The sequence below is a fragment of the Pseudorca crassidens genome, chromosome 1 (genome assembly GCF_039906515.1).
Source record: "Pseudorca crassidens isolate mPseCra1 chromosome 1, mPseCra1.hap1, whole genome shotgun sequence".
Classification (NCBI taxonomy): Eukaryota; Metazoa; Chordata; class Mammalia; order Artiodactyla; family Delphinidae; genus Pseudorca; species Pseudorca crassidens.
The window spans coordinates 67653578-67675871 of NC_090296.1; the positions used below are offsets into that span (position 1 = coordinate 67653578).

The 22294-nt window shown below is 38.1% G+C and overlaps 1 protein-coding gene across 9 annotated transcripts in view; it reads right to left on the reverse strand.

The window, feature by feature from the left end:
• The window catches only part of AP4S1 (adaptor related protein complex 4 subunit sigma 1), a 59695-nt gene that overhangs the window by 13155 nt on the left and 24246 nt on the right, over positions 1-22294 (reverse strand). For 8 of the 9 annotated variants that reach the window (XM_067738486.1, XM_067738478.1, XM_067738461.1 and 5 more), the window contains 3 exons: positions 5528-5736; positions 2844-2930; positions 1083-1151 (listed from right to left, as the gene is read on the reverse strand). In XM_067738486.1, the coding sequence (XP_067594587.1) occupies positions 1083-1151; positions 2844-2930; positions 5528-5665 (294 nt within the window). In that variant the 5' untranslated portion in view covers positions 5666-5736. Of the gene's footprint in view, positions 1-728; positions 955-1082; positions 1152-2843; positions 2931-5527; positions 5737-22294 lie in introns of those variants that run through there. The other variant, XM_067738493.1, reaches the window with a different exon arrangement.

A 22294-nucleotide genomic window follows, 5' to 3' on the forward strand; every position in this document is an offset into this window, starting at 1 on the left:
ACGTGATCAGCATAACCTAGAAAACATTATGCTAAATTTAAAAAGCCAGTCACAAAAGACCATATTTTATTGTACTTTATATAATTCTATTTATATAAAATGTCTATAACAGGCAAACCTATAGAGACAGAAAGTAGACTGAAGATTGCCTAGTGCTTGGAGCAGGTGGAGGGGATAATTGGGAGAGAAATGCTAAATGGTATGGTGTTTCTTTCTGGGGTGATGAAATATTTTAAACTTGGTTGTGGTGATGGTTACACAACTCTGGGTACATACTAAAAACTGTACTCTTTAAATGGGTGAACTGTATGTTATTAAATTACATTTCAGTACAACTGTTAAAGGACTGCTGGAAAGGAACTCATGTATTCCTTAAGGGGACTTGGTTTTGATCCTCAAAGCAAGGGTCTGGATGGAAATGATTCTTAAACTAAAAGGGTCCTGGTGTCCTAGGAGGGGAAGCAGAAGAAAGAAGAAAAGAGAGAGGAAGTTCGAATATATAGCAAAATATCTTAATTGAGAGAAAGACACAAGAGGTTCTTAGTCTTATAGAACTGGTTCTTTATAAAGATCTAAGACACACGTAGGTTTCTAACACGTTGGATGAGCCAGAAGGAAAGGTAATGAAAATTTGGCGTCATTTGATTTTTAACTTTTACACATTAAAGCTCTATATTAACACATTTTTTTAAATATATAAATGTATTTATTTATTTTTGGCTGTGTTGGGTCTTTGTTGCTGCGCGTGGATCTTCTCCAGTTGTGGTGAGCGGGGGCTACTCTTCGTTGTGGTGCGGGGGGCTCCTCATTGCGGTGGCTTCTCTTGCTGCGGAGCACGGGCTCTAGGCGTGCGGGCTTCAGTAGCTGTGGCACGTGGGCTCAGTAGTTGTGGTGCACGGGCTTTGCTCCGTGGCATGTGGGATCTTCCTGGCCCAGGGCTCGAACCCGTGTCCCCTGCACTGGCAGGTGGATTCTTAACCACTGCACCACCGGGGAGGCCCATTAACACATATTTTTGACATAGACCCATTTCTGGGAAATTGAGCTAAGGACGAAAACCATTTTTTAGTCATTAGACTTACCACTCGGCTGAAGTAGTCGTCTAAAACTTCCACGAAGTTATGGATGAATTCATAAATTGCCATCTCATTCTGAAATAAAAAAGGAAGGGTGCAGTTAGTTTTATTTTTATTTATTTATTTATTAAAAAAATATTTATTTATTTTTTGGCTGCGTTGGGTCTTTGTTGCTGTGTGCGGGCTTTCTGTAGTTGCGGCGAACGGGGGCTACTCTTCATTGTGGTGCGCGGGCTTCTTATTGCGGTGGCTTCTCTTGTTGCGGAGCACGGGCTCTCGGTGCATGGGCTTCAGTAGTTGTGGCATGCAGGCTCAGTAGTTGTGGCTCACGGGCTCTAAAGTGCAGGCTCAGTAGTTGTGGCACTCGGGCTTAGTTGTTCCGTGGCATGTGGGATCTTCCCGGACCAGAGCTCGAACCCGTGTCCCCTACATTGGCAAGTGGATTCTTAACCACTGCGCCACCAGGGAATTCCCGGGTGCAGTTAGTTTTAATATGACCTATTGGGGAAATCAGACATGGAGCTGCCCAGTCAGCAACCAGGTTTTAGAGCATTTGGTAAACAGATAATGTGAGCAAAGCAGCTTCCTACTGACAAATATTCAGAATAATTCTAGGACTGATTTCTTTAAAAGAAGCTTATCAATAGGGGAAATGTAGAAAACCTTAACCTCTAAGAGTTTTTGAAAAGTCCATGATGAATCTAACTGAACTGAAACCAGATTGTGTCTGGTGATTATAGAGTTCTGAGGTTTACTCCCTGACTTCATCACCAACTGGCTGAAGCCTGGTTTTTGTTTTGTTTTGTTTTCCCCCAGGGTCTTCATGTCATCACTTTCCCATCTGTGAAGATGGGGAAACCATCTCAAAGTTTGGTTCATGGATTAAAAAACAATCAACTGAGATTTCAAAGTATTTTAGATCTTAAATACCCTTTCAGGGATTCTATGGCCAAAGGTGCTATTGATCTGGGACTGACCATTTCTGAAAAGGTGAACTATATCTGATGAGATGTAATTACAACACAATCATATTTACAGTTTGCTCTGCCTTCTGAAATGTCAGCCTATGTTTAATGTCACAGTTGTTTGGCCCCTACCCTTGGCTAAGCTGCCCTACTGTGCCACACTGAATGAGGGCAGGAAACTGGTATTGCTTAGGGTCGAGGAAGGCATTCTGTGGTTTTGTGCTTCTCCACAAATTGCTCATCTAATCCAAAAAAAATCCTAGGTTTATCTCTTCCACACAGTTTCCCCAGCCTTGATAAAAACCAATATCCTTCAAGAGTCAAGATAATTGTTATGGAGGTAAGTGGGGAAGAAAATGTCAATTTAAGGAGGAATCAAAATCAGACTGTTGGGCTTCCCTGGTGATGTAGTGGTCGAGAATCCGCCTGCTGACGCAGGGGACAAGGGTTTGAGCTCTGGTCTGGGAAGATCCCACATGCCACGGAGCAACTAGGTCCGTGAGCCACAACTACTGAGCCTGCGCTCTAGGGCCTGTGAGCCACAACTACTGAGCCAACATGCCACAACTACTGAAGCCCGTGCGCCTACAGCCCATACTCCGCAACAAAAGAAGCCACTGCAATGAGAAGCCCACGCACCACAACAAAGAGTAGCCCTTGCTCACTGCAACTAGAGAAAAGCCAGCACGTGTCAGTGAAGACCCAACACAGCCAAAATTAAATAAATAAATTTATTAAAAAAAAAATCAGACTGTTATTCCTAATTTTCTTGTATTTTCCATAAGCTCTTCTATTATCTTACCTCAGTGTCATTAACTCCGACCACAATGAAGAGAGCTGCATACTGCCGATATATCAGCTTAAAATCCTTATATTCAATGAAAGAGCACTAGACAAAGCACAATTAGACATTAATTCCTGTGGTTGACAGGGATTTCTTCAAAATGGCATGCATAATTTCTAGGTTCTGATTTGAGTATCTGTCAACACATTCCTAGAAATATTCAACATTAAGATGTGACACAGTCTTTGCCGGCCGCCTCCTCACAGTACTCAGGGGAATGCTTGGAAGCATCTCTAGTGGGAGGTGGAGAAGTGGTCTTGGAAAAATGTCTGAGTGTTCACATGGGTTCCCACCTGTACTTCTTCTTATTCCTTTGCTTGGCTCTGTGTGGAACTCAGCCAGCAAAGAAAAGGCTACTAAATAATCAGCATTTTAGACTGCCTCCAAAAGTGAAAATAAGCCAACATGATAAAGAAGATTTTCTTCTTTCCATCTCCCCTGGGCTCTTTTGGAAGCAATTAGAGATTCCGTTTGTACTATCTGATAGTCATTCAAGAGCCAAATATACAGAGCATACACACATGCAAAAAAGAAAAAATCTTGATTTCTTTTTGAGAAGAATCAATGTAGGCTCTTTTTATAAATTATTTAAAGATGGCTTTTGTGTGGCAGACACTAGACAAAAATCTCCCACTGTAAATATTGCTTTATAGGAATTAATAACTAGCTTACCATTACTGACTAGTGGAGGAAACAACTCCCTTCCCATTCATCTCTTTCCTAAAGCCATTGTACAAAGGGGGAGAGGAAGGCACTGGGTGGACAGGAATTGGACAGCAGGCTGAAGGTACAGTGTTGCCCTTCCTTTGGATTTTTGGGTGCGCTTGACCAAATGTGACTGATCAAGAACGGTATGACTTTTTGCACTGGGATATGTTGCTCTATGGTGCTCAGATGTACCTGGGAATGAAGCTGCAAGTTGTTTTGGTTTGGTTTGGTTTGGTTTTTTTTGGCCATGCTACACAGCTTGTGGGATCTTAGCTCCCTAACCAGGGATCGAACCCGCATCCCTGGCAGTGAAAGCACAGAGTCCTAACCACTGGACCGCCAAGGAATTTCCAAAGCTGCAAGTTTTGATTATGGCATTTCTTCCACGGGAAAGCCATTCAATGATCTATATAATGGAGGCATTTGAGGCTTTTATTTGACATTAGGATAAAAGTATTAAGTCCAGGACCATTCTGCAGCTTTTGGTTCATTGTAGAGCCAGTATTATTTCTGTTCAGTCAGATCTTTCAAGGAAACAAAATCTATTTGAAAGAACTGAGGAACATTTTTCAAAGACTCTCAGGAGTTTCTGACATTCAAAAAAAAAGTATCCAAGCACCTTTGTGGATAAAATAAAAATGAAGCTGAGATTGTGTTACTTTGGTACCTGATTATGCTAAAAGCCCAGTGGGTTCCCTTTAAAATCTAAGATAATTTAGAATGCTTCAAAAATATCTAATGGTATGTTCATTTCAAAGCATATATTTCAGAGGGTAACCTATCAGTGAAAACTATGAAACTGTAGAGTGCCTACATTCTGCAGAAAGATTCAAACAGAAATACTTCTGCAGTTTGTTTACCTTTACTTAAAGTATGTGGCTATTAACACAGTCCTTTAATAGTTTTTGTTTTCTTTTGACAACTACATAAAGCAGTGTGTGCCATGGCAGTCCAAAGTAGTAATTCAAAGAGGACTCTGAGATGTTCTGACTGGAAAATCAATTTAGAAGCCAAGGGAAACACAGTTCTAATGCGTAACTTGTGAGCACTGATGTAGCTTAATATTTTATGACTTACCAGTGGTTCCCAGGAGCAGCCTTTCTACATATGCAGTGAAAAAGAGAACTAGCAAAATTAATGGGTGATTTAAATAAGCTTTCTGGATTTGCATTAGTTTGCTCAGTGATTTCCAAGGATTCCAAGTTTAGGGCCTAGACTAAGTAATTCTCCAACTAAAGTCCTTTGTAAAAGTAGACTCAGTTTTTACAATTCCTGTTTACTATTATTTTAACGATTTAATTTAACCTCAATTTTGGCAGAATGGATAGATTTGTTGTTTCATATGAATTTTTTAACTTCAATTTCTCCCATCTATATAATAAGACAAGTTCAAATCAAGTTTGTTTTGTTTTTAAATTACTTGTTCCAGTATTACGTTGGTGGTAAATTTATAAAAATGATAAGCAGAAAAAAACTGCACTCCACATGAGAATCATGTTATTATCCTCCGGCACAAAGTGGGTCTTGACTGTTCTCCTCTATACTGGTCATCTGACCTTCATCTTTTGGCTTAAAGAAAGCCGTCTGCTACAGGCACTCCTAAGAGTTCCAAGGGCTGAATTCATATGAACAAAAAAAAAAGGTATGTCTATTAGCAGGCTTAAATTTGAGCTGCCACTTCCATAGTGCAATAAGACAAATATGCTGACCTAAATATGAACCCAAGACTTTTCCTGATTTTCTTTGCTTTTATTTTCCTTAAGGGGATGTAAAGAGAGCTATGCGGCAGTCTTCATTTCACTTCATTTGTTAATTTTCCCTAATAGCTATTGAAAGAATGTAGTTCAAAGAAAACGATGGCCCCTGCGACTCAGTAATAATAAATTTGCCACTGCTGAGTTGAATGCAGAGATCAAAGAGAATCAGAAACTTACTTGTTCATTGGATCGAGAGAGACAGCTCTTTATGACTTCTGTTTCCAGAAGCGTACGCTTATTAATCTCCACATGTTCATAGTACTTAGAAAGTCGGGTCTGCCCTTGTTTATTCACCATGAGGAAAAATTTTATCATTTTTTTTTTCTGGCCAGTATTTTTCCAAATATAGTTCAAAAGTTATGGCGAGGGGTAGCTGTAACCAGAACCTGAAGAATAAAAGAACAACAGAAAGGCAAGATCAAATTTCTCAAGAATCATATTAAATGTGTTCTGTAGATGAACCAGAAGTAAAACGTCTTCTGATAATATTGGTCTTCACTCCTGTGAACTAAATGAGACTTTAATAAATAACTAAAGATAAATTTTCCTTAGTTATCCTCCAAAACATTTTTGAGTATCTACAGTAGTTCTACTCATATTCATTCAATTGTTTCATCAATCTTGTTGGGCGCCAACTATGTGTCAAGCACCAGAAGGAGAATATGGATGAAGAAGTAATTATTTCTGATCTTCAGATCATGACACCTAGCAAAGGTACTGGATAGGTAAACAAATAACAGCAGTACAGAGTGATGAGTTATAACTGGGACAGGTATATTTCTGTGGTGCACAAAAGGGAGGGACAAGGAGCATCATAGGAAAGTTGGGAATGGCTTCCCAGACAAGGGGCATTTAAGCAAGATCTTGAAGAATGACCCAGAGGGAGAGACTCTGAGGCACAGAAAATAGGGGTATGAAAGCTCTGGGAAGTTCACTTTGGTTGCAGGTCAGGGGGCAAGAAGAATGGTCACAGGAAATTGAGCTGCTCGCATAAGATAAAATGGGCTTTAGAAGTTATGTTAAGGAATATGAAATTTATTCTATGGACAATGGAGACAGGATGTGTAGTGAAGCTCTTCTTTCCTTAGTGTTGAAAGCAGTAGTAACATCAACTATTTGTCGAAGTCCTCGTACAAGGCCCCGTAACAAGTCCTATAAGGTTCTGTACTGAGCAATTTACATACATTATTTAGTTCTCACAATTTTCTGAGGCAGGGACTTCTGTTATCCCCATTTTAAGGACAAGAAAACTGAATTTTACGGATGTTAAGGCACCCAGGATACCTGGATTACTGTATGTCAGGGGTGAGATGCAGGTCAGAGGCCAAGCGCATACACAGATCCATGACACCCCTACTCCTCATTCATGCTTGTGGGTTTATTTCAAACTCACCTGTATTGAATCCCATGTTTGTTATTCTTATACTTAATATAGTTTTTGAAATAATCAATGCAAAAGCGCACAATATTGACCAATGGCCAATTCTTTCATCATGAGCATCAGAGCTGTCTCAGGCCAATCTTACAAAATCATATTCACATTTTGTAATATCTTTGAAAATCAGTGCAAAAGACCAAGGTTAACAATAGTTCTTAAGCGAAATTTTAAAACTTGGAATAATTTTACACAATAGTTGCAACAGATGATAATATTTTTATATTATTTTTTGCCTTCCTAGCTCATCTTTTATTTCCTAAACCCTATCAGACAGGCGGTTATCTCATAACAATTCCAAACACTAAGAGCTGGTTAGAGGCAGATCCAGTCTGGCAAAGCCTGGGGCTGCTGTGTTCATTCGGTGTGCAGAACAGGATGTCATCTAGACCAGCTCAGCCGGGGATTTGACAGCTGTGCCACAGGGGGAGGCCTGTGGTCATTCACTCCCTTTTCCAGGAAGATAAACTCACTACTGTAGGTGGCATTGCAACATACTCTGTGTTATTTAATCGTCTGGTGTTAAGTCCTGCTTTTATCCTCCTTACAAATTACTGCCAGTAAAAATTATGGCAGATGACTAATAAATTAAGATTACCATCCTTTCCTTTATTCCCTTTCAGCAAAGTTATTTTAAAACCATCTTTATGAAAGTTAGAAATGACAATCCTATACCCTGGACTCCAACTGCCAGGTAAAAGAAAATATTGTCTCAAAGGTACTCATGGCCAAACCATTGCCTTTAAATGCCCTGGTTGCATTAAGTGGTAAAATGAGATGTAAAATGATCCCACTGAGATGCTACACCAAGGGATCAAATTGGTTTCCACCTTACAAGCACAGCATTCCTTCCCACTGACTTCAAGAGCAAGGATGACAAACAAGGACGTGCTGAACTGATACTCATTAGGACACAAGTCTTGAAAATAGTAGCTGAAGGCATCTAAAGACTTGAATACAGTATTTTTTTTTTGCACGCTCATAAACAATTACACGATTTACAACTGTAGGATTACACAGTGGTAATAAAGCAGACAAGCAAAACTGTAAAGTATTTCTATAATAAAATATACAACACCAAAATATACAATGTGGAGACTCAGAGACAGGTACATGTTTGAGAACTGAAGATGAATGACATAAGCACCTATCCTGGTTACTAATTACCAGGGGGGAGGGAGATCAAATAATTATGAAACTGAGGTAGGGCAATAAGAAGGAATATGCTTAGACAAGTGCTGGGAGTGGTCGGGGAGCAGATATGAACTTCCTCTGTTAATATACTCTTTGCATTCAACAACACACGGGCTGGGAAAGATGTCTTGATTGCCAAGAAGTTAGGAGATTCCACACCCAAGAACTTGTGTGAATGTGTGTGAAAAATCAAGGAAGAATAAAAAAGAAACTTTACTGGGGAAGACATTACACAAAGGGTGCTAGGATGCCTAAAGGCCAAGACTAGGGAGGTGGGTATATTCACAGTAGAATATAAACAGATCAGCGTCCCAGTCCCCTACATGATGTAAACTTAATGCTTAGAGAAAAGACAGACTGGAAAGACTGAAGTAAGTATTGAATTGGGCACAGTTTTCATACTTCTGATGGTGTATTTCTGGGAGTTAGAACTGGAAGAATCTTTATAGGTCGTCATACCCAAAGATGACAAATAGATTTCAACTTGGGTGCCAACTTTGATTAACTGTACTAACTGCATTGAGCACTGTGTTGAGAAGGATTCTGAAGCTGTTTTCAGGTTCAGAGCAAGACGATGTCATGAATAATTAGTAATGTCAGTTGTGGGTTAGGAAGCAGGGTGTGGCAACATATGCACCTTGTATCTGTCATCTCTGATGTGCACTCCATTTTGTAGATGGGAAAACTGGTAATCTGAGATGCAGAGTGAGGTCCTGAATTCTGGTCTCTTGACTCATAATGCTGTCTTTATCACATTGCCTCTGCCTCACTCAGTGTATTAGTGTCATTAATGTCCATTTAAGCTTAATAAGCATCAACTTCAGGTATCTTTGGGAATGATCAACTCAACATTATCTTTTCTAATGCTGCTGCACAATGAATGGAAAATACCAAACAAGTCACTGCGTGAAAACAGTAGAGTAGGAAGTTTCTGGAAATGAAAATGTTATTTGATGATGGCTAACATCCTTTCTAGCTCTAAATGCTTTCTATGTACCCCAGAACCATAATATTGTAAAACTCACACACACACACATACACATACACATACACACACACACACACACACACACACACACACACACTCAGGGAATATCAGACAAAAACTTTGTTTTTGCCCCATGAAAATGACTGAAATAAAATCCCCCAAGTTACAAAGCCAATTTCCACCAAAAACTGTATACTACTCGTAAGGTATAATAGTCAAAAGCATGAACTAGGTAGAGCTTGACTGTTTGGCTCTACTACTTATTAGCCTTGTGATCCTGGGAAGATTACTTAATCTTTCTGTACTCAGTCTGAGGTACAATGGGAATATTAGTACTGACCTTCTAGGTTGTGAGGAGTAGTTAGTGTATGTAACATTCTTAAAACAGTGTTTGGCAGTTGGCATGAAGTGAGTGCTATGTAAGTGTTGGCCAATGTCATTACGATAGTATATCACCTCTTCCTCAGACAAGCCTTTCCTGCCTATCCCAATCCCTCTTTCTAACCACAGAAAGTTGGCTGTCTTTTCTTTGAACCCATCACTGTATCTTACAAAACCTGTCACCCTAAATAATCACTATTTGATTACATTCTGAGCTCCCCAACCAGACCAGTGATTTTCACTGTTTTACTGTGATATATTTTACACTGTGATATATTTTACATTGTGACCCAGTATACAGGTACATACATATCTGAATGGAAGTTCATAAAACAATACTCACCCATACTTTGTGTATTGTACTCCAGTATCTTCTATGACCTTTCATTTTATAAAAAATGCAGTTGTGAGGGGTATGGATTACACAGATGTATGGATTTTTCAAAACTTACCAAATGTAAATTTTATATAAAAAGAAACTAATACTCTGGTTAATGATATACATGCTGAAGTATTGGGGGGAAATGTACTGATGTCTACAATTTACTTTTTGGGGGGGGGGGCGGCGGGCTGTGCTGCCTGGCTTGCAGAATCTCAGTTCCCCAACCAGGGATCAAACCCGGGCCAAGGCAGAGAAAGCCCGGAATCCTAACCACTAGGCCACCAGGGAACTCCCTATAATTTACCTTGAAATGCACCAAAAAAACTAAGATAAATTAATGGATGGGTAGACAGATGGATAGATGGTTAGATATATGATAAAGTAAGTACAGTCGGCCCTCTAGATCTGTGGGTTCCATATCCACAGATTCAACCAACCATGGATTGAACATATTTGGGAAAAAAAAATTCCAATATGTTCCTAAAAGCAAAACTTGAATATGCCGTGCACTGGCGACTATTTACATAGCATTTACATTGTATTAGATATTATAAGTAATTTAGAGTTATTTCTAGATTAAGTTATTTTAAAGTATATGGAAGGATATGCGTAGGTTATATGCAAACACTAAGCCATTTTACATAAGGAACTTGAACATGCACCGATTTGGGTATGTGTGGGAACTCTAGAACCAATCCCCCACGGATACTGAGGGACGGATGACTATATAGTAAAAGATTAATGGTAGAATTTAGGTGGTGAGTATATGGGAATTCACTGTGCAATTCTTTCCAACTTTGTAGTATATTTGAAAATCGTCACAACAAAATATTGAGGAAAAATGCTAGTTGTGGACCACTGATATATTTTTTTTAATTCCATAGATTTTATTTTTTAGAATAGTTTTAGATTTACAGAAAAAATTGCAAGGACAGTATAGAGTGTTCTCATATACTCCACACCCAGTTTCCCCTATCATCAACATCTTAGTTAGTATGGTACATATGTTACAATTAATGAATTGATACATTATTATTACCTGAAGTCTATATTTTATTCAGATTTCCTTACATTTCACTGAATGTCCTTTTTCAGTTATAGGATCCCATATTATATTTAATCTTCACATCTCCTTGGAATGCACTTGGCTTTGACAGTTTCTTACACTTTCCTTGTTTTTGATGACTTTGACAGTTTTAAAGAACACTGATCAGGTATTTTATAAAATGTCCTTCTATTGAGATTTGTTTGATGTTTTTCTCATGATTAGACTGGGTATATGGGTTTTGGGGAGGAAAACAACAGAGGTCAAGTGCCATTTTCATCACATCCTATCAAGGGCACATACTACCAACATGACCTATCACTATTGATGTTACCTTGGTCACCTGGCTGAGGTAGTTTTTGTCAGGTTTCTTTACTGTAAAGTTATTCCCTAACCCCATCCCCTGCCCTTTCCATATTGCACTCGTTGGAAGGAATTCATTACGTGCAGCCCACGTTAAGGGGTAGGGATTTTAGTTTGATCTCCTTGAGGTGGGAGTATCTACATAAAATTATTTGAAATTCTATTGCACAGGAGATCTATTCTACCTATTTATTTATTTATTCAACCATTTATTTACATCAGTACTGACCCATGGATATTTTATTTTATACTTTGAGTTATAATCCAATATGACCCAATGATTTTTAATTTCATAATCTGCTAAAGGACTATGACCCAAAATTTGAAAAAGACTATACCAGACAATGAACTTGTGGGTAGGGTCTATATCTTACTTCAGATATTTGCATTGTGCCTAGTATATAGTGAACATCCAATAAATGTTTGTTGAGGGTATTTGCTGATGGTCCAGTGGTTAAGACTCTGAACTTCCATTGCAGGGGGCACAGGTTTGATCCCTGGGCAGGGAATTAAGATCCTGTATGCCGTGCAGCACAGCCAAAATATATTTAAAAATAAATAAATAAATAAAATTGTTGAATGAATGAAAGCTTTTTTTGTTTAGCAATAAATTTTCCTTAAATAAAAATAACAAAAGTATTCAAGCAAAGAAAACATATAAAATACCCTGGTATCCCAACTCCTGCTGCAAATCCTGTTCATCTTACCAAAGACTGAACCAATGTTTTTCAATATGTTTAATGCATATCCTTCTAGACCTTTTCTATACATTTACATGTAAATATTCATGCATGTGTAGCAACTCTATTTTTTAAACATAAATGTGATCAATGAACTCCAAAATGTCAAGAGGCTAGTGTAGTGTCTATTCTCTTCCAGTACCATTAAATGAACCTGGTCCACTCACAAGACCCCGGTTGGATTCTACAAAAGGACACTAAAGGGATGTATTTTTGAATTCATCAAAAGGACATCCTGCTGAAACAATCTAGCTCAGGCTTTCCTGGGTCTTTGTCCCATTGGTCCAGTACCTTGGCTCCCATTCCAGCTCAGGTCTTGGTGCTTAATGAAATGGTTTGGATTTCTACACTCTTGATCTTGATCTTCCACAAGTTGATCTTTGGTATCTGCCCTTTGGCTATAACTCCAAGGGGCTTTGACACCCAGCCCTTGCACTATATAATATTATATAATATCTAACTTACAAAGTGGTGGCAAAGATTAAATGAAGAAATAATACAGTTTTTGTAAAATGTTTAGCACACTGACTTCTTTCATTTCCTCCCTTTATGTGTATTAAATTAGAGGGACTTAACGTAGTGGCCCAGTGGGTAAGAATCCGCCTGCCAATGCAGGGAACACAGGTTTGATCCCTGGTCCAGGAAATTCCCACATGCCACAGAGCAACTAAGACATGTGCCACAACTACTGAGCCTGCGTCCTAGAACCTGTGAGTCACAACTAGTGAGCCCGCATCCAACAGCTAGTGAAGCCCGCGTGCATAGAGCTGGTGTTCCCCAAAGAGAGAAGCCACTGCTATGAGAAGCCTGTGCACTGCAATGAAGAGAAGCCCCCGCTCGCCACAACTAGAGAAAGCCCGTGCACAGCAACGAAGACACAATGCAGCCAAAAATAAATAAAATTTAAAAAATTATTTAAAAAATTACAGAGCAGAAGAAGAACTACAATCCTGCAGCCTGTGGAACAAAAACCACATTCACAGAAAGATAGACAAGATGAAAAGGCAGAAGGCTATGTACCAGATGAAGGAACAAGATAAAACCCCAGAAAAACAACTAAATGAAGTGCAGATAGGCAATCATCCAGAAAAGGAATTCACAATAATGATAGTGAAGATGATCCAGGACCTCGGAAAATGAATGGAGGCAAAGATCAAGAAGGTGCAAGAAATGTTTAACAAAGACCTAAAAGACTTAAAGAACAAACAAACAGAGATGAACAATGCAATAACTGAAATGAAAACTACACTAGAAGGAATCAATAGCAGAATAACTGAGGCAGAAGAACGGAAAAGTGACCTGGAAGACAGAATGGTGGAATTCACTGCTGCAGAACAGAATAAGGAAAAAAGAATGAAAAGAAATAAAGACAGCCTAAGAGGCCTCTGGGACAACGTTAAACACAAAAACATTCGCATTATAGGGGTCCCAGAAAGAGAAGAGAGAGAGAAAGGACCCGAGAAAATATTTGAAGAGATTATAGTAGAAAACTTCCCTAACATGGGAAAGGAAATAGCCACCCAAGTCCAGCAAGCACAGAGAGTCCCATACAGGATAAACCCAAGAAGAAACACGCCGAGACCCATAGTAATCAAACTGGCAAAAATTCAAGACAAAGAAAAATTATTGAAAGCAACAAGGGAAAAATGACAACATACAGGGGAACTCCCATAAAGTTAACAGCTGATTTCTCAGCAGAAACTCTACAAGCCAGAAGGGAGTGGCATGATATACTTAAAGTGATGAAAGGGAAGAACCTACAACCAAGAGTACTCTACCTGGCAAGGATCTCATTCAGATTTGATGGAGAAATCAAAAGCTTTAGAGACAAGCAAAAGCTAAGAGAATTCAGCACCACCAAACCACCTCTACAACAAATGCTAAAGGAACTTCTCTAAGTGGGAAACACAAGAGAAAAAAAAGACCTGCAAAAACAAACCCAAAACGATTAAGAAAATGGTAATAGGAAAAAAAAAAAAAAAAAAGAAAATGGTAATAGGAACATACATATCGATAATTACCTTAAACATGAATGGATTAAATGCTCCAACCAAAAGACAAAGGATTGCTGAATGGATACAAAAACAAGACCCATATATATGCTGTATACAAGGGACCCACTACAGACCTAGGGACACATACAGACTGAAAGTGAGGGGATGGAAAAAGATGTTCCATGCAAATGGAAATCAAAACAACGTTGGAGAAGCAATACTCACATCAGATAAAATAGACTTTAAAATAAAGAATGTTACAAGAGACAAGGAAGGACACTACATAATGATCAAGGGATCAATCCAAGAAGAAGACACAACAATTATAAATATATATGCACCCAACATAGGAGCACCTCAATACATAAGGCAACTGCTAACAGCTATAAAGGAGGAAATCGACAGTGACACAATAATAGTGGGGGACTTTTAACACCTCACTTACACCAATGGACAGATGATCCAAACAGAAAATTAACAAGGAAACACAAGCTTTAAATGATATAATAGACCAGATAGATTTATTGATATTTATAGGACATTCCATCCAAAAACAGCAGATTACACTTTCTTCTCAAGTGCGCACGGAACATTCTCCAGGGTAGATCACATCTTCGGTCACAAATCAAGCCTCAGTAAATTTAAGAAAATTGAAATCATATCAAGCATCTTTCCTGACCACAATGCTATGAGATTAGAAATCAATTACAGGGGAAAAAACGTAAAAAACACAAACACATGGAGGCTAAACAATACGGTATTAAATAACCAAGAGATCACTGAAGAAATCAAAGAGGAAATCAAAAACTACCTACAGACAAATGACAATGAAAACACGAAAATCCAAAACCTATGGGATGCAGCAAAAGCAGTTCTAAGAGGGAAGTTTATAGCTATACAAGCCTACCGCAAGAAACAAGAAAAATCTCAAATAAACAATCTAAACTTACACCTAAAGGAACTAGGAAAAGAAGAACAAACAAACCCCAAAGCTGGCAGAAGGAAAGAAATCATAAAGATCCGAGCAGAAATAAATGAAATAGAAACAAAGAAAACAATAGCAAAGATCAATAAAACTAAAAGCTGGTTCTCTGAGAAGATAAACAAAATTGATAAACCATTAGCCAGACCCATCAAGAAAAAAAGGGAAAGGACTCAAATCAATAAAATTAGAAATGAAAAAGGAGAAGTTACAACAGACACCGCAGAAATACAAAGCATCCTAAGAGACTACTACAAGCAACTCTATGCTATTAAAATGGACAACCTGGAAGAAATGGACAAATTCTTAGAAAGGTATAACCTCCCAAGACTGAACCAGAAATTAATAGAAAATATGAACAGACCAATCACAAGTAATGAAATTGAAACTGTGATTAAAAATCTTCCAACAAACAAAAGTCCAGGACCAGATGGCTTCACAGGCAAATTCTATCAAACATTTAGAGAAGAGCTAACACCTATCCTTCTCAAACTCTTCCAAAATATAGCAGAGGAAGGAACACTCCCAAACTCATTCTACAAGGCCACCATCACCCTGATACCAAAACCAGACAAAGATACTACAAAAAAAGAAAATTACAGACCAATATCACTGATGAATATAGATGCAAAAATCCTCAACAAAATACTATCAAACAGAATCCAACAACACATTAAAAGGATCATACACCATGATCAAGTAGGATTTATCCCAGGGATGCAAGGATTCTTCAATATACGCACATCAATCAATGTGATACACCACGTTACCAAATTGAAGAAAAAAAACCATATGATCATCTCAATAGATGCAGAAAGAGCTTTTGACAAAATTCAACATTGATTTATGATAAAAACTCTCCAGAAAGTGGGCATAAAGGGAACCTACCTCAACAAAATAAAGGCCATATACGACAAACCCACAGCCAACATTCTCAATGGTGAGAAACTGAAAGCATTTCCTCTAAGATCAGGAACAAGACAAGGATGTCTACTCTCACCACTATTATTCAACATAGTTTTGGAAGTCCTAGCCACGACAATCAGAGAAGAAAAAGAAATAAAAGGAATAAAAATTGGAAAAGAAGTAGTAAAACTGTCACTGGTGCAGATGACATGATACTATACATAGAGAATCCTAAAGATGCCACCAGAAAACTACTAGAGCTAATCAATGAGTTTGGTAAAGTTTCAGGATACAAAATTAATGCACAGAAATCTCTTGCATTCCTATAAACTAAGCATGAAAAATCTGAAAGAGAAATTAAGGAAACACTCCCATTTCCCATTCCAACAAAAAGAATAAAATACCTAGGAATAAACTTATGTAGGTAGACAAAAGACCTGTATGCAGAAAACTATAAGACACTGATGAAAGAAATTAAAGATGATACCAACAGATGGAGAGATATACCATGTTCTTGGATTGAAAGAATCAATACTGTGAAAATGACTATACTACCCAAGGCAATCTACAGATTCAATGCAATCCCTATCAAATTACCAATGGCACTTTTTACGGAACTAGAACAAAAAATCTTAAAATTTGTATGGAGACACAAAAGACCCAGAATAGACAAAGCAGTCTTGAAGGAAAAAAATGGAGCCGGAGGAATCAGCCTCACTGACTTCAGACTATACTACAAAGCTACGGTAATCAAGACAATATGGTAGTGGCACAAAAACAGAAACACAGATCAGTGGAACAAGATAGAAAGCCCAGAGATAAACCCACACACCTATGGTCAACTAATGACAAAGGAGGCAAGGATATACAATGGAAAAAAGACAGTCTCTTCAATAAGTGGTGCTGGGGAAACTGGACAGCTACATGTAAAAGAATGAAATTAGAACGCTCCCTAACACCATACACAAAAATAAACTCAAAATGGATTAGAGACCTAAATGTAAGACTGGACACTATAAAACTCTTAGAGGAAAGCATAGGAAGAACACTCTTTGACATAAATCACAGCAAGATCTTTTCTGATCCACCTCCTAGAGTAATGGAAATAAAAACAAAACTAAACAAATGGGACCTAATGAAACTTAAAAGCTTTTGCACAGCAAAGGAAACCATAAACAAGATGAAAAGACAACCCTCAAAATGGGAAAAAATATTTGCAAACGAATCAAGAGACAAAGGATTAATCTCCAAAATATATAAACAGCTCATGCAGCTCAATATTAAAGAAACAAACCAACCCAATCTAAAAATGGGTAGAAGACCTAAGTAGGCATTTCTCCAAAGAAGACATACAGATGGCCAAGAAGCACAGGAAAAGCTGCTCAACGTCACTAATTATTAGAGAAATGCAAATCAAAACTACAATGAGGTATCACCTCACACCAGTTACAATGGGCATCATCAGAAAATCTACAAGCAACAAGTGCTGGAGAGGATGTGGAGAAAAGGGAACCCTCTTGTGCTGTTGGTGGGAATGTAAATTGATACAGCCACTATGGAGAACAGTATGGAGGTTCCTTAAAAAACTAAAAATAGAATTACCATATGACCCAGCAATCCCACTACTGGGTATATACCCAGAGAAAACCATAATTCAAAAAGACACATGCACCCCAATGTACATTGCAGCACTATTTACAATAGCCAGGTCATGGAAGCAACCTAAATGCCCATCGACAGATGAATGGATAAAGAAGATGTGGTACATATATACAATGGAATATTACTCAGCCATAAAAAGTAACGAAATTGGGTCATTTGTAGAGACGTGGATGGATCTAGAGATTGTCATACAGAGTGAAGCAACTCAGAAAGAGAAAAACAAATATCGTATATTAACGCATATATGTGGAACCCAGAAAAATGGTACAGATGAACTGGTTTGCAGGACAGAAATTGAGACACAGATGTAGAGAACAAACGTATGGACACCAAGGGGGGAAAGTGGTGGTAAGTGGGGTGGTGTGATGAATTGGGAGATTGGGATTGACATGTATACACTGATGTGTATAAAATTGATGACTAATAAGAACCTGCTGTATAAAAAAATAAATAAAATTTAATTTTAAAAAAACGCACCTAAAAATTAGAAAAATATGCTGATAAGGCTATATAAGGAAACAGATATGTATATGTTATTAGCAATCCCTTAATTTGTTACAAATTTTCTACAATGAAACCTGGTAGAATGTAACAAAAAGAATCATGAAAGTGATTCTACTTTTCAACTCAAGCACTTCAGTCTTGGGAATCTATCCTAAGGTATAATTAAAAATCCACATGCATGAAAACATTTACAGCAACATCATTTACAGTAGTGAAAAATAAATCAAGCCCAGATACTACAAACTGAGAGCCAAGTTAAATGAACACCAACTTGATGTCTTTTAACCATTAAAATAAATATGCAGACTATGAGAATGGGAAAATGTAGATAACATAATGTTAAATCACAAAATCAGAACACCAAATTTATACCCATAATGATTACGTAGAAGGAACATCTGTATAGATAAAGATTAAAAAGACCAGACAGAAATCATGCAAAAACAAGAAATAAAACAAACAACAAAAGGACAAAAAGAAAAAGAGACCAAACAGATGAACCTTGACAAAACTACTAAAGTGAAAGAAGCTAGTCACAAGGATGACATGTTATATGATTCCATGTATATGAAATGCTCAGAATAGGCAAATCTGTAGAGACAGAAAGTAGATAAAGGGTTGCCAGGAGATGGGGGTTTGGAGGGTGAGGTCTAAGAAATGTGGGGTTGTGGTGATGGCTGCACAAATATGTGAATATATAAAAGCCATTGAATTGTATACTTTAAATGGGTGGTTTTTATGGTATGTGAATTATATCACAATAAAGCTTTTAAAAAGAGACTGACAGACGAGACAATCTGGAAGAGCTCCTAACAGCCAAAGCTAGAAAGATGTGAACAACAAATAACATAGTTCTGGATTATAACCCAAAGTATAAAATAAGTACACATGAGTACATACTGATTTAAATACATGATGGAATAAATAAATGGGACAGAAGAGTATCAAACATATATGCTGATACTCTCTCCTCCAGGAGGTAGAGATTAATTCTCCCCTTCCATCTGAGGGTTAGCTGAACCTAGTGGCTCACTTCCAAAGAACAGAAGATGGGAATGGAAAATAGTAACTTTATAGTAGAAAACCTGGCACACACCACCTTAGCCAAGTGATGAAGGCTAAATCATCACGATGTCATGTTCCACCCCTGCCACCATATGACATGATAAGAGTACTTCACCTCTGTGGTATTCTTCCCCAAACCCATAATCCCATTCTAATCATGAGAAAATACATTACACAAACCCACATTAAAGGATATTCTAAAAAATATCTGAGGCTTCCCTGGTGGCGCAGTGGTTGAGAGTCCGCCTGCCGATGCAGGGGACATGGGTTCGTGCCCTGGTCCGGGAAGATCCCACATGCCGCGGAGCGGCTAGGCCCGTGAGCCATGGCCGCTGAGCCTGCGCGTCCGGAGCCTGTGCTCCGCAACGGGAGAGGCCACAACAGTGAGAGGCCCGCGTACCGCAAAAAAAAAAAAAAAAAAAAAAAATCTGAGCTGTACTCCCTGAAACGTGAAAAACAAGGAAAGCATGAGAACCTATCACAGGTCAGAGAAGATTTAAGGAGATAATAATGACTACATGCAGTGTGGTATCCTGCAGGGGCTCACAGAACAGAAAAGGATATTAATGAAAAACTGGTGAATAGTCTAAGTTTAGTTAATAATAATGCTACCCAAGTTGTTTTTTTAGATTTGACAAATGTACCATGGTAATGCGAGAAGATAACATTAGGGGAGATAGGTGAGGGTAGAGATTCTCTGTACTATCTTTGCAACGTTTTTATAAATCTAAAATTATTCCAAATATGGGGAGTTCCCTGGTGGCCTAGTGGTTAGGATTCTAGGCTTTCAATGTCATGGCCTGGGTTCAATCCCTGGTCGGGAAACCGAGATCCTGCAAGCCTCGTGGTGTGGCCAAAAATAAATCAATAAAATAACATAAAATAATTCCAAATAAAAAGTTGACTAAAATAAAAAAGAGACCTACAAGTATTTCTATCAAAGTGAAGAGGGCTTGTTTGCTGGTGTGTATATTTAGTTATATTTGGTTCTATTGCTTAAATATCTTAATTTTTATCAGTATAATATAGATGTTTAGGTATGAGGTTCATTTTTATTAACATTCTCACTGATTATACTTGTCTTTCCTATTTTCTTTTAGCTAAGAGACATGCTAATTTTATTTATCTACTTATTTATTTATTTACTTATGCTGCGCCGTGCAGCATGCGGGATCTAAGTTCCCTAACCAGATCGAACCCGTGCCCCTCAGCATTGGGAGCTCGGAGTCTTAACCACTGGACCGCCAGGGAAGTCCTGAGACACGCTAATTTTAATAGGTAAGGTGTGTGTATGTGCATAAATGTGTATGTTGTATAAATGGCTTAGTCTGCCAGTCTGTCAGGCTCTATTCTGACCTAGATAACATCTTGATCTCCCATTCATCTTTCTACCACATATAATCATTTGGGAACCTTCCCTCCTTTTCCTTAGCCCATGGGTTGGCAAACTTTTCCTGAAAAGGGCCAGGTAATATTTTAGGCTTTGAGGGCCATGTGGCCCCTTTCACAACTACTCAATCAGTCTGCCACTGCAGGATGAAAGTAGCCACACATGATGTAAATAATATGTAAAGAAATGGGTATAACTGTGTTCCAATAAAACTTTACTTATAAAAATAGTCAGCAACTGGATTTCATCTGCAGGCTGTCATTTGCTCTACTCTAGACCAGTGCTCATCAAACTTAATGAGCACATAAATCATTTGGGGAGCATATTAAAATACAGAATCTGATTCAGTATGTCTGGGGCAGGGACCATACTCAGTGCATCAAAGTGTTAAGGACTCATTAAAGTACACACGTACAAGGTCATGAAGTCTGCCTTTCTGCTTATGAAATCATATCAAATAACACCAACTGAGTGCTCACTAGGTACAAGACAGTAAAGGAAGAGAGTAAACAGAAACACAGGCATTACAGGTAATTTCTTTCACTTGTTCATGGATCTTAATCCCTACTGTGCTGGATAAGAGGGCAATCTGGCTTGACATGTCACCCACAGATCCTCAGGTTCATCCAGTTGATTTGGCTGGCTTGGGTGGCAGCCCCATCCCTCATGGCCCCAGGTAGTCTCTCTCAAAGTTGTACATATATTGGAATACAGTGACATTTCCAAGAAGCAGAGGATCATTCTTTTGCCAAGGATTTACCAGTAGCTGACGAGAATATTTCACTTCACCTCAAGAAATTACAACAATGCATTTAGACCCTTATGTCACACCATATACAAAAATTAACTCAAAATAGATCATAGACCTAACTGTAAGAGGTAAAACTATAAAACTTTTAGAAGAAACAGATTTGAGACCAAATGCATAATCCATAACAGAAAAAAATTTTTTGACGAACTGGATTTTATCAGATTGAAAAATTTATACTTTAAAAGATACCATTAAGAAAATGAAAAGGCACAGACTGGGAGAAATTATTTGCAAATCATATATCTGATAAAGGACTTGTATCTAGAATATATAAAAGACTTTTAATAGAAAGACATGCATCACAATTAAAAAATAAACAAAGAGGACCTACTGTATAACATAGGGAATTATATTCAATATCTTGTAATAACCTATAATGGAAAAGAATCTGAAAAAGAATATATACAGGGACTTCCCTGGTGGTCCAGTGGTTAAGAATCCGTCTTGCAATGCAGATTCGATCCCTGTTCCATCCCTGGTCGGGGAACTAAGATCCCAGATGCCTCGGGGCAACTAAGCCCGCGAGCTGCAACTACTGAGCCCACAAGCCACAACTAGACAGAAGTCCGTGCACCACGATGAAAGATCCCGCATGCCACAACTAAGGCCCAATGGAGCCAAAAATAAATAAATTAAAAAAAAAGAATACACACAAACACACACCAGAAACATTGCTGTACACCTGAAACACTGTAAATCAACTATACTTCAATAGAAAAAAGAACAATGGATCTGAAAATACATTTGAACAAACAGGATATATGAATGGCTAATAAGCACATGAAAAGATGTTCAACATCATTAAACCTTAGGAAAATGCAAATTAAAACTATAACAAGATACCACTTCACACCCACTTGAATAGTTATAACAAAAAATGCAGAAAATAACACATACTGGCCAGGAACCCTTATATGGTACTGGTGGAAATGTAAATGTTACAGTCACTTTTTTTTTTAGTCGAAGTATAGTTGATATACAATATTATATGTTACAGGTGTACAGTATAGTGATTCACAATTTTTAAAGGTTATACTCCATTTATAGTCATAAAACATTGGCTATATTTCCTGTGTTGTACAATATATCCTTGTACCTTATT